This window comes from Physeter macrocephalus, chromosome 1 (genome assembly GCF_002837175.3).
Source record: "Physeter macrocephalus isolate SW-GA chromosome 1, ASM283717v5, whole genome shotgun sequence".
In the NCBI taxonomy this organism is placed as follows: domain Eukaryota; kingdom Metazoa; phylum Chordata; class Mammalia; order Artiodactyla; family Physeteridae; genus Physeter; species Physeter macrocephalus.
This window is the reverse complement of record NC_041214.2, coordinates 63,221,860-63,234,214: the sequence shown is the minus strand read 5'-3', so window position 1 is coordinate 63,234,214 and position 12,355 is coordinate 63,221,860. Positions and strand designations below refer to the sequence as shown.

The window sequence follows — 12,355 nt, the reverse complement described above, 5'->3', positions numbered from 1 at the left end:
AACCCGTGTCCCCTGCATCGGCAGGCAGACTCTCAACAACCGCGCCACCAGGGAAGCCCTAAATCAGCATTTTTTAAAGTATGGAGCATCAGAATCACCTGGGGCAAATGTTAAAAATACAGATTCTTAAGAGTGAGAGCTACTGAATCAGAATTCCTGAGGATAGTCTGGGGAATCCGCATTTTTACAATCCAGGTCATCTTTAATCTCACTGAAGTTTAAAAACCAATGCTCTGGTTTTCTCATTCTTCAAATTAGTTTCTTTAATATATACTTCTTTTAAATGGAAGTATCTAAGTGAACAGGGGATGAATTATGACAAAGCTAACCCATCTGTGTTAACCAGGACCCAGATAAAGATAGAAAATGCCATAAGCTTCCCCAGAACCACCTCCAACCATCTTCCAACAGACAACCACTATCATGATGTCTAACATCACAGAGTAGTTTTGCATGTTTTGGAATTTTATATAAATGGAATCATACAGTATATACACGCTTTGTGTCAGACTTCTTTTGTACATTATATTAGTGCAATTCATTCATGTTGTTTAATGTAGCAGTGTCTATTCAGCTTTCATTGTTTTGAAGTATTCCATAATATGCTGGGTAGTAGAGGAGTTCACAGGATTCTGAAAGAGATACTCCCAGGCTAGGACACAGCCATATCAAAGTAAACCTTCCAATGCAGTTTGCTTTCCCAAGCTACTCTCTGTTCCTCTGTGCTACAGAGGGGACCCACAAGTTCCTGTATTCTCCCAAGGGGAGACTGACAAGGTAGCTGAGTGGGAAGCAAATAGGTAAATGGGAAGTAGGCTTATCTGGAGCCTGCAGTGGAGTGGCATGTGCTAAACCTGCAACCTGACTTATACGGGACTGCTTGAGACATTTTTGCAGAAGTCTCAGAGCTCTCTTCTCCACATCCAAGAGAACTAAGGTGAAGCCAGGTCAGCCAAGAATTACTGGGCTCTGACCAGGAAAAACCTGATCACCTATTTTTACAAGCTGTTGCCTATTGCATGAGAGGCCAGCAGGATGCCCAGAGAATAAAGAGTGAAGACAGTGTCTTCTCTGATGCCATTTTGTCATGCAAGCCTCCTCTCCTCCCCATATATGTGGACAGCATTTTAGAGAGAAGACAAAAGGGTAGAAATAAGACAGCAATTTTCAAAATGTTTAAGCACTACGTTAAGATATTATAAATTCTAGCTGCTTTGTAAAAGATTAGGTTTTAAAGTGCCTAGGACTAAAAGTTAATTTTTTTCCAGACTTCCCACTGGGTGCGAGAGTTCTGTAGGAAAATTCCCCTTCTTCTGCACATCCGAATTGTAACGAGCAAATCTGCAATCATATACATGTTATACATTTCCTTCCATTTTCCTCTTAGCAATCATCCTTTAAAAACTTTTAAGATCCAGCTCAAATCCAGCCTCATATTACAGTGTTGCAGACTCTATTATGCTCATCATTTAACAAAGTTTCAAGTTTGAAGCAAAAAAGCAAGAAATAAAGTGGTTTATACCTTTTAGATATTTGATAAAATGATCTTGTTTGCTGTATGCACTCTGCTTTTCAAACTAAATGGTAGTATTCATTATGTCTTATCTACTACTCAAAGCATATCCACCTGGGTTCTACTCCCACTATTATTACTGCAGCTGCCTTTCTCAGGGGATCATCATGCTCCAATTACCCAAATTACTCAACCCAACATTGTCTTTGATTTTGCATCCTATCTAATTTCTCTGTACCACGTGATCAGTACAAAGCCACTTGTGTCTTCGTGAAACTTGCATCACCCTGGTTTTCTTCCTATTATTACTTTCCATCTCCTTTTTTGCTCCAATTACCCAAACAAATTACTCAACCCAACATTGTCTTTGATTTTGCATCCTATCTAATTTCTCTGTACCACGTGATCAGTACAAAGCCACTTGTGTCTTCGTGAAACTTGCATCACCCTGGTTTTCTTCCTATTATTACTTTCCATCTCCTTTTTTGTCTTTTGCTCATTCTTAAAATGCATTTCCCCCAAGATTTTGTCCTCATCTTTTGTTCTTCTGTACTATCTCCCATGGTTGCCTAAATCATTTCTATCACAATAATTATTAGCCTTATGCTGCAAGATCTGTTTCTCTAGCTTTAAATCTCTGCTGGGTTTCAGTCCCCATTTCCAACTACTGCTAGACATTTTCACATAGGTATCTCACCACCGATCAAATTCAGCACATACAAAATAAAGTCTTCTCTTCCATAAACCTCCCCCCTTAACTTGCCTAGCAGTTAATGCCACCTCCATATACTCATTCGCTGAGGATCAGAAGTTAGGATTCTAAGTTGAAACTGCCTAACTATACACAACAGAAACTGACTCAAGCCTGCTTAAGAAAAGGTGGATTTAGTGAATTTGCGGGTTCAGTCCCTGGCTGGGGAACTAAGATGCTGCAGGCCGCGCGGCACAGCAAAAAAAAAAAAAAAAAGAAAAAAAAAAAAGAAAAGAAAAAAAAGGGGGGGCTTTACTGTAAGAATTTAATAGGCAAGAATCACTGGCATCCAGAACAAGGAAATGAAGCATAGCTGTGTGACCTCAAGAATGGGACTGCAAAGCCAGAAACCAAGCCACTTCTCTCACAGGGCCTCAGTCACTTGGTTCTGCAAACCTACTTCATCCCCTTGCTTCGCTCTATAGGTCAGCTTTCTCTGCTTCTTCACTATTTCTTTCAGACTTTGGCTTAAGCTTCAGTGACTCTGGACCAGATCTAAATGATCTTTTTCTTTTCCATGTACACCAATACCTAGTAAGTCTCTGAATTTCATAGCTCAAATTCTTAAGAAAGTTGCTCAGTTTGGCCTAAGAATTGTTTCTCCCTGGTAAGGTGTTCGTCAGCTGTGGTCACAAGTATGGAATCATGTGTTACAAATGTGGCTGTCTAATCCCTGCCCTTCAGCAGTCAACTGCAGTTGAGTGTGTGAGATCCTGGATTATAAACATGGCTATCTAATCCCACTCTTTCAGCACAGGCTAAAGGTAGAGGACTATTTCAAGGTGGTATAGATACAGTGCTAGATGTGTCTTTGATTCCTATCTCTGCCACCACCTTTCAGACTTTCTCTCCATTCTCCCTACCTCAGTCAGCTGTGTACAGATTCCTCCCGTTAGCCATCTCCTCTTGTTTGCCTATCTAGGGGAGTAACAGCCCCTTCTCTGTCCACTCAACTTCCATTGACTGCTCAGCATTTCCTTTCTTTGCTTCCTCCACTATAACACTTGGCATTCAGGCCTGTCTTTCCCACTTGACTGTAAACTTAAAAGAGGAGATTATCTTATTCATCTTTACAGCTTTATGTGTTCTGATTTCAATAATTTTCCAGCATTTGAAATAATGGCCAGATATTTTAATCCAAATATCTGATTCACATCCATGGTGTTTATTTCAGTATATTCTTGAAATTAAATACCCTATTTCTGAATGATTACTGTGTTTACATGATAATTATCTAAATTCCTTAAGCAAATACACCAAATCTCTGTTCAGTGAAGGGGGGCAGGGGTTGTAGAGGACAGACGAGTAAACCATATCACTGTCTCAAGAAATGCTCCAATAACTAAATATCGGTATTGTTCATACATAATGAGTAAAAATGTAGAATTTACAGAAATTGCATTAAAGTACAATTTCTTTTTATTTGGTGGTATTTCTAGCCAAGTTCTAAAGACTCAAAATCTGAGCAAAAAGTGAAAAGTTATATCAAGAGCTTCATTTATCAAGAGCCCACAGAGAGAGACTTCCCTGGCAGTGCAGTGGTTAGGACTCTGCACTTTCACTGCCGAGGGCCCAGGTTCAACCGCTGGTTGGGGAACTAAGATCCCTGCAAGCCACGTGGCGCGGCCAAAAGAAAAAAAAAAAATAGAGCTTACATATCACATATCGAGCCCAAAGGAAGAACACCAAGAAATGTTTAGGATAATAGTTCTCAGTGTTTGGTATGTATTAAGATCACCTACGGAGCTTTTCAGCACGTTCTGGAGATTGTCTGATTCAGAGAGCCTAAAGGTGGGGTGGGGTGGGGCTTGGACACCACTATTTTTAAACTATGTTTCTGATATGCATCAAATGTCAGTTACTGTTCTAGGATATTTTAAAAAATGAGTACATGTAGATTGTCTTTCTATAAGCACATTTCAACTACTCTCATTTGCACAATTGCTGTAGAAATGAAACATACAGAAAAGTGACACACTATTGGTGCAAGAGAACTGACAGAACCTTTCTTTTGAAAAAAATAAAACAATTTTCTAAAATCTGTCTATCAAAATCATTCTATGAAATTAAACATAAAACAAAATACCAGCAAAAAATCATTTATATGTAATCTATGGTTTTTTAAAAAGCCTAAAATCTAACGATACAGAAAGAATAATCTAATACAAATACAAAACAAAATTAATTTAGAAAATAATTTCTCAAGATGTTCAGCATCCTAAAAAGACTTTCAAAAAACTTAGTAATACTTACATATTTAAGAATAGAACTTTCCCAAAACACTGCATTGTAGCAAATATATTTAAAGATGAATTTAACGGATAATTGTGAGTGTTACGATAGCAGATACAACTAAAATATATGCATATTATGATAAAGAATAATACAGCATTATGAGAAGAATGACAAGACAAAGATACTCAGTCTTCAAGCTTTCTTTACATGTCATTCTGGAAGAGCGTCAAGCCATGTCAATTTAAAATAAAATTATTTTAGCTAAGAAGCAGATAATGTGATGAAGAGAATAAATCAACTTCAGTCACTCCAATCCAATAATCCTAAAAATAATAAATTTAAAGGCTAATTTATGTAAAGGCAAATACTAATTATCATCATGTTAGAGGAAATTTGGTAACTACTACCCTTACAGGATTATGACATCACTACAGCAGTTTTTAAAAAGAAATTTTGTTCATTAGATGCTTGGATTAATGAAGATGTGAATTAAATATAGCCTCTCCATTTCAGCAGACTTCTTAAAAAGGCTGAGTCTTAATTTTCTTTAATTTCTTCACATTCCAATAAATTCCTATTGAATTTAAGCCAGAATAGATTAGTTGAACATTTTTATAACTTTATAAATTGTATTTAAACCCAGTATATTAAATTAATACATATGCATAATTAGATTTCTTAAATTAAATACTAAGTTTGATTATGTTACACAAAGGCAGTATTTCACACTCTAATTAAGTCAATCCCACTGGTGGCAATTTATTGTAAAAATGCTGCATGTGCTATAAAATGGTGATCTGTACAGTTTAGAAGAATTTAGTTTTATTAAGTCTTCTACTTGGTTCCTATGACTAGGAACCCCAGAGAAAATACAACTAAAGAAATCAATACCAGTAGAAAATACATTAATTTTGTTACAGGTATAGTTTAAAAGCAGAAAACAAATGATGCATGGCAGAAATAAGAAATAATGTTACCACGGTGTTTGATCAGCAGTATACGAACTGACTTTGAAACTGATAATTTACTGTCCAAAGATTAGGCAGTGAAATAAATCAATATGTGGGAAAAATGGGAGGGGGAAGAGTGGTAGTAAATATCAGAATAAATCTGAATTTTCTAAGTTCATTAGGAAGGAAAAGGACTACTGTGAAACTACGACCACCATGAACTGTTGTGGTTTAATCTATAAAAATCTAAAACTTGAAACTTACAGAAAACTCAAGTATAAAATGTTTAATAAACTGGCTTTCTGATAACTCAAATGTTCACTTATAATTGAAGTTAATTTCTTAACTATTTATGAATATAATGTATCAAATTCAGAAGACAAGTGTTTTATACTATGCATTAAGTTTCTATTTAGAAAATTCTTTTTAGGATTTTATATTTTAAAAAGTGCATAAGAATATAAGAGAGGCTTATCAAAAATTTTCAAAACTCAGTATATTTTCCTCATCTCCAGTAATCTAGAAACCTATTAAAACAAGCTGCATCAAATCTGAAACTGTCTTTAATAAGATAAAAACACCAAATATCTATTTAAAATTCATTTTGAAAATGTAGTCTCATAATTCAAATCAAAAGTACTGACCATTGGTTTTATCTAGAATACTGAGTTCTAAATGAACAAAATTTATATAGTTTTCTAGTTTTTAAGAGAAGCACTTTTTGTTTCATTAGAAAAGTTACCTCCAATGGACTATATTAATAGAGAAATAGCACAATTCTTACTCGGTACCTAAATCTTCTTAGGCAGAGATACGAATTTTTCCCCCCCATAGTTTATGTACTGGTCTATAGGGCTTACTAACAGCACCACTCTTGGGCTGATACTATTATGGATTTTGTTTAAATTTTGAGGGGAAGAAAATAAACACATCCCACAGGTCATAAGTGAATCATAAACTGATAGATTCCACTTCAGTAAATGAAAGGCAATTCTAAAATGAAAATAAATATGGAATTAAGGCAGCTCTAAAAGATAGTAAAACTTATACACCCCAAATAGTGCTACTGTAGTATAATTCATTCCTTTAAAAGCTGTGTGTTATAATGTAGACATAAAAGCCAAATATCAAAATAAGCATTGCACAATTATGATGCAGCATCAGGTGCTTTTACTTCAGTGAATGAAAAATAATGGCCACAACTCAAGTGAAGGGTTAATTTAATATGAATATATGCACCTTACCAGAGATGTTTATGTTTACTACCAGAGACGATTTAGCAATTCCATATTCCTCACAAAGTCAGTATAATTGTTGTAAAAAAATCAACTGTGGTTCTGAATACCCGTTCACAGTTGACCTCAACAATGTATCTGATGTAGGAGACTGATTATCTGTGACAGGCAGAAGCATGTGGTGGTCCTCAGTCCCAAGTGGAAGAGTTAGTGGTAAAGTCATATCAGAAGGCTTCACATCCAAAGTTTCTGATAAAGGACTTTTTTGTATGGAATCTTGTTCACTCAAGGGATGATCCTCTATACTGGAATCTAGAATTTTATCTGTACCTGAAATGGAAGGTAAAAAAAATCACCATCTTTAAAAACAAAACAAAAACCATGAGAAAGACTCAATCTATTTACCACCCCCAGAACTTGCATTTCAGCCCCACACCTTTAGTCACACAGTTTCTTTTCTGCTGATTTGCCCTTTGCATTATCTATACAAATCCATTACGGGCCTCAAGATTAGGTTTAAGCACCATTATAAAAAAGGACTTAATTGTGCTAGACCAGGGTAAGCGGTTTCCTATCTACTTTATCACTCATTTGTCAGTTTTTCATATACCACCTTGTGACATCTGTCTATCTTACTGGTATGTAACATTCTACTTAGGTGTGCCTTGAATGCTCAACAGACTATAAATTCCTTCAAAGTAAATGTCTAATTATACTTCTCTAATTCCTTCAAAGTACCTTATAGTGCTACACACATAATAAGTACCCAGTTTGTTCACTGAATGTATTAATGAGTAGTTCATATTATTCTGTGAGTTCAAGTTCAGAGGTATGGCACTTTCATTTATTTTCAGAAGTAAGAAATTCTGTGTTACTCAAGGGAGTAATTACCCTACTGACTAAAGATACATTTTTCCGTTCAAATTTTCCACTAGCTTTACCACGCTCTTCTCACTTCAAAGTACTGACATGATTTCAATCTCACTAACCTTGTTAGACAAAATTGCCTATTTGCTTTTTTAAAGTTATGATTCTGTTTTTGCCAGACTATTCTTCAGTTCAGCCAGCCAAGAATACAACCTGCACTCTCTTGTTGCGATGACTCTCTTCACAATACTCTCTGCCTGGGATGAACATTCCCTTTCCCATCTCCACCCTTTGAACTCTTCTCCACCTTTCAGTTTCCCTAGAATTAAGCCTTTCCAATACTCACCTCAGAAGGACTTAATCTCTTCTTCAGTATTCTTGCATCTCTATTCTATCCTGTATTTTGTGTTGTAATGAGTTATTTATTTCGATTTCTGGTCTCCCACACCAGATTGTAAGCTCTTTGAGGACTAGGACTATGCCTTGTTCAACTTCATATACCCTGCATAGTTATGTGTACTTTAGAGGTATTTAATACATGCCTGTTGAATTAATGACTCACTGAAGTTTTCAGACATTACTACCTCAATCCTTATGATGTTTATATTTACTATCAGACTTACTATCATCTCTACACAGTGAAGCAGACTAGTGTTTTGTTTCTAATCATGACAGAATGGTAAGCACAGTGAAACTTTCTCAAGGATTCATTTAAAATAACAGACTAAAAATTTTGTAGTCTGGCTTTCCATTTCACGCATCATAACAATTTGGGGATACCTGTTTCCCTATTTCCTCTTATACATTTTTGGACTAGCATTCATGATGCTCCTTTCTTCACATAACTACACTAAATCCCAGTTAACCTAGATTCTAGTATGGGAAAGAGTGATATATAGCTGTTTATGTAGTGTCTCATTCTTGCAATTGTTCATATATCAGGTTTTAATTAATTAATTTATTTATTAACATCAGGGTGTTTTTTTTTTTTTTGCGGTACTCTGGCCTCTCACTGTCGTGGCCTCTCCCGTTGCAGAGCACAGGCTCCGGACGCGCAGGCTCAGTGGCCATGGCTCATGGGCCCAGCCGCTCCACGGCACGTGGGATCTTCCTGGACTGGGGCACTGCCGTGTCCCCTGTATCGGCAGGCGGACTCTCAACCACTGTGCCACCAGGGAAGCCCCATATATCAGGTTTTTAAAGGAGGAAGTATTTCAAGCAATGTTTATTACAAGGTCAATATGGAAAGAAATTCAGAGTGAACTCATCTGCACATTATAAAGCTACCTTCCTCATATGTGTGCACCTAGTTTTAAAAATATATATATCTAATTTAAACTGTTACAATGTGTATCTCAACATTTTAAGGAATAGTACAAATATGAGAGCACCAAATTTTTAAAAAACAGAAGCATTTACCAGAATGGACTTTTGTTTTGTGCTTCTTTAAATTTTTAATATCTGTGTAAGAATTTCCACATAATTCGCAGATAAATGGTCTTTCTCCTGAAAAACAAGTTAAAAAATTAAAATCTCAGTATTTCAGAAGACACTAAGGCAAAAATATCAATGTTCACAAACACAATGCAAACATTATATTGTTTAAATTTAGTTTCAAATTACCATTTTAATCTCTTGGTTCTAATACAGTGAAAGGAAAACGTCTCTACACATAGGCACTCCTTTCCTTTATAATACAAAGCATACCTATTTCAAGGAAAAATCGAGCATTTTCACTAACAGAACCTTCAAACTAAAAAAAACTTACTTTTTTATTTCTATCAGACATTTAGTGAGTGCCAATTATATGCCAGACTCTGGCTAAGAGATGTAGCTGGGGGAAAAATGCATAATTATGGTTTCTGCCCTCAGGTAGCTTATAAATTAGAAAATCCTTTAAAAATACTCACAGAATAAAAATACTACAAAATTACAATTCTTCTGAAATAAGAACTGTTCATTGCTTTATAATGCAAAGTAAGGAACATGAGGATATAGAAGTTGCCAATAAACTTATTAACTGTTTACTAGGTGCTCACACTATACTAGATAGGAATTACAAGAAATAACTTTTAGAAAGAAAAAGAGCAGTACATTTTCAAAGTGGTGTTCTCCTTTGTTTTAAAAATTTTTGTGTATTTCGTATTTTCTTCATACTACTTATATACTACCTTTCACAATAACCATGTCAATATTAAAATATATTCCTAAAACGTGCATACTGAACATTATTTAATAATAAAATCTGATATTATCTTGGTTTTATCTATTCCTTTTCATTTTTTGGTATTATCTGTGTAATTTTATCCAAATCATTTAAAAACCATTGATTATCTGGCACACTTCTTAGAAAACCTACACAATTCTTGACCAAATTTAATCCATAATCCCAACAACTAAAAAAACAAAAATAAACAAATAAAAAGTTGATATTCATACATTAAAATATAGCTACAGTTAGAGTACGATTAGATACCATAGAGTCCATAATGGTTTAAAGTCAAGGTTTACATAAAAAGAAATTAGAGAGAACAAAAAATAATACGTTCTCCCTAAACACAGACCTGTATGGGATCGAAAGTGTTTGTTGAGCTCTCCTGAGGAAATAAAACTTTTCCCACAAATACCACATATGTATGGTTTTTCACCTAGATGGAAAATAAAAGCGAAGTGGTGTACTATACCAATATAATATTTATCAATTACAATAATCTAAAGTAAGCTGTTCTAAAATATTATTTAAATTAAAACCTCTTTGTATTGTATTTTAGAGGTATTTTCAGTGTGATCCAACTTGAACATTAGTAATTACTTTACACTGTTCATGTAACCTGATGCTTTTCATATAATAAAACTTTCTCCAAATATCCTTCTGGTAGACTAGAGGTGGGCAAGAAGTCTGATTTTTATATAATTAAAAACATGAAAATTCATCAATCCATATTTCAATTTTTGCTATCGATAAGATTATTAAAGGGGAATAAAATCATTTAGGAAAGATCTATTAAAAAATTACCCTACAAAAAAATGGAAATTTTTGAACAGGTTTTGCTTCAAAATTGATACTTTGGGTTTGAAGTATCTATTTAATTTGCAAATCTTACAATGTCTGTGTAGAAAAAGTCCTAAGAAGTTATTAAATCAACGTTCTACCCAAACTCACCCCAACCCCTTAACGTTACACTTTTATCCAAGGGAAATGAAGCTTCAAGACCCTAAGGAGTTCTTCTAAGGTCATAAAAAATGTCTTATTAACTCGTTTATATATTGTCAAAATTATCTGATTTTAATGTATATAAGTTACATGATAAAAAATTTCACCCACTGTGTATTATTCTAGAAAATAAGTCTGCTTTTATATTTAAAATTTATGTGAAAATCAGAAACAAAAAGCTTCAAGAAGCACAGACACAACAGATATATAACTACAAAGCCTGTAACCTACTTTTTGTAAAGGCTCAATTTCCCTTTTTCTTTTATTTACAACTTTCCTTATTTTAAGCCATCTCTGTGTCAAATCCTTACCGGTATGTTTTCGAGAATGAGTAATCAGAGAACTAGAGACAGCAAATGCCTTCCCACAGGTGTCACACACATAAGGCTTTTCTCCCGTATGCCTTCGAACATGATAGGTCAATGTGCTGGCTTGGGCAAATCGCTGTCCGCACCTATCACATACATATGGCTTCTCTCCACTATGCTTCCTATTAGTAAATAAATATAAAGATACATGTTGGCAAGTAAATCTAAGGATCACGCCACACAGCAAACATTTTTCATACAATTCTTCATGCAGCATCTTATTTCATTTCATCTTAACAGATCAACAATATGTATTTAAAATCAACAGTTTTCAATGTATACTGTCAAGAATAAATGTTCTGGTTTTCAAAACATTTGTTCTGAGATTAGTTCAAAGTTTTGCCATCAGCCTTATGTGGTAGTCAAGTATGCCCATAATACTGCAGGCAATTATTTTTGTCTGTCCATTCACTCACTCTTCAAAACTCTTTCCTCAAACCTTCAGCACCTCCTCACCCATCCTCACTCTCAGCTGATGTCCTTGCTTCCTGTTTCACTGAGAAAAATTTCAGCAATCAGAAGTAAATTTCTACCACACAAATCTCCACCTATGGGCATCTGTATCTATAGAGTTTGCTTTTCTTAACTCTAATATGAGAATGACAGTTCTTCTGAATCTAACTACTCCAGTTTATATACTTAAGATACTATCCTCCTTGCCTACTCAATGATCACTCTTGCAATTTCCTCCATCCTATATCATCTAGTTTCACCACCCCTTTGGATTGTAGCATACAAATATACTGGTATGTCTCCCATCTTAAAAAAAAAAAAAAAAGACCCCTGACCTTACTTGCTTCTCTATTTTCTGTTCCCCTTTGGTAAAATCTTGAGTCTCCCATGGTTCTACTTTCATTTCTTCTCTAGTAGCCTCTGCTAACACTGCTTTTGTCAAAACCACTGCTAACCTCTCACTTTGCCAAATCCAATAGTCAATTCTCACTCTTAATCTCCCTATCATCAGAATTTGACACAATGATTACTCCCTCTGAAATCATTTCCTCCACCTGGATTCCAAGACAGCCCAATCTTCTGGTTTGCCCCTATATTGGTTGTTCCTTCCTAGTCACTTACAATGACTTGCCCGTCTCCCAGAACTCTTAATGTGCCTTATGACTCCATCCTTTGATCTCTTTTTTATCCATCTTCATTCTCTTGGTGACCTCATCTAATGTTATGACTTTTTTTTTTTTTTTTTTTCCGGTACGCGGGCCTCTCACTG

At 35.1% G+C, this 12,355-nt stretch overlaps 1 protein-coding gene across 3 annotated transcripts in view; it reads right to left on the bottom strand.

Moving 5' to 3' along the window:
* Positions 1 to 2,500: 2,500 nt before the first annotated feature.
* Positions 2,501 to 12,355, bottom strand: part of MYNN (myoneurin) — a 19,708-nt gene continuing 9,853 nt past the window's right edge. Inside the window, exons 5-9 of one of the 3 annotated variants that reach the window (XR_002891792.3) lie at positions 11,077 to 11,255; positions 10,116 to 10,199; positions 8,971 to 9,057; positions 6,694 to 7,014; positions 2,501 to 5,073 (exon numbers count right to left, since the gene is read on the bottom strand). Coding sequence is in view for 2 of the 3 variants with exons in the window: in XM_024124282.3 (XP_023980050.1) it covers positions 6,752 to 7,014; positions 8,971 to 9,057; positions 10,116 to 10,199; positions 11,077 to 11,255 (613 nt within the window). In the remaining variant the exon portion in view is untranslated. Of the gene's footprint in view, positions 5,074 to 6,653; positions 7,015 to 8,970; positions 9,058 to 10,115; positions 10,200 to 11,076; positions 11,256 to 12,355 lie in introns of those variants that run through there. The other 2 variants (XM_024124282.3, XM_024124281.3) reach the window with 2 other exon arrangements.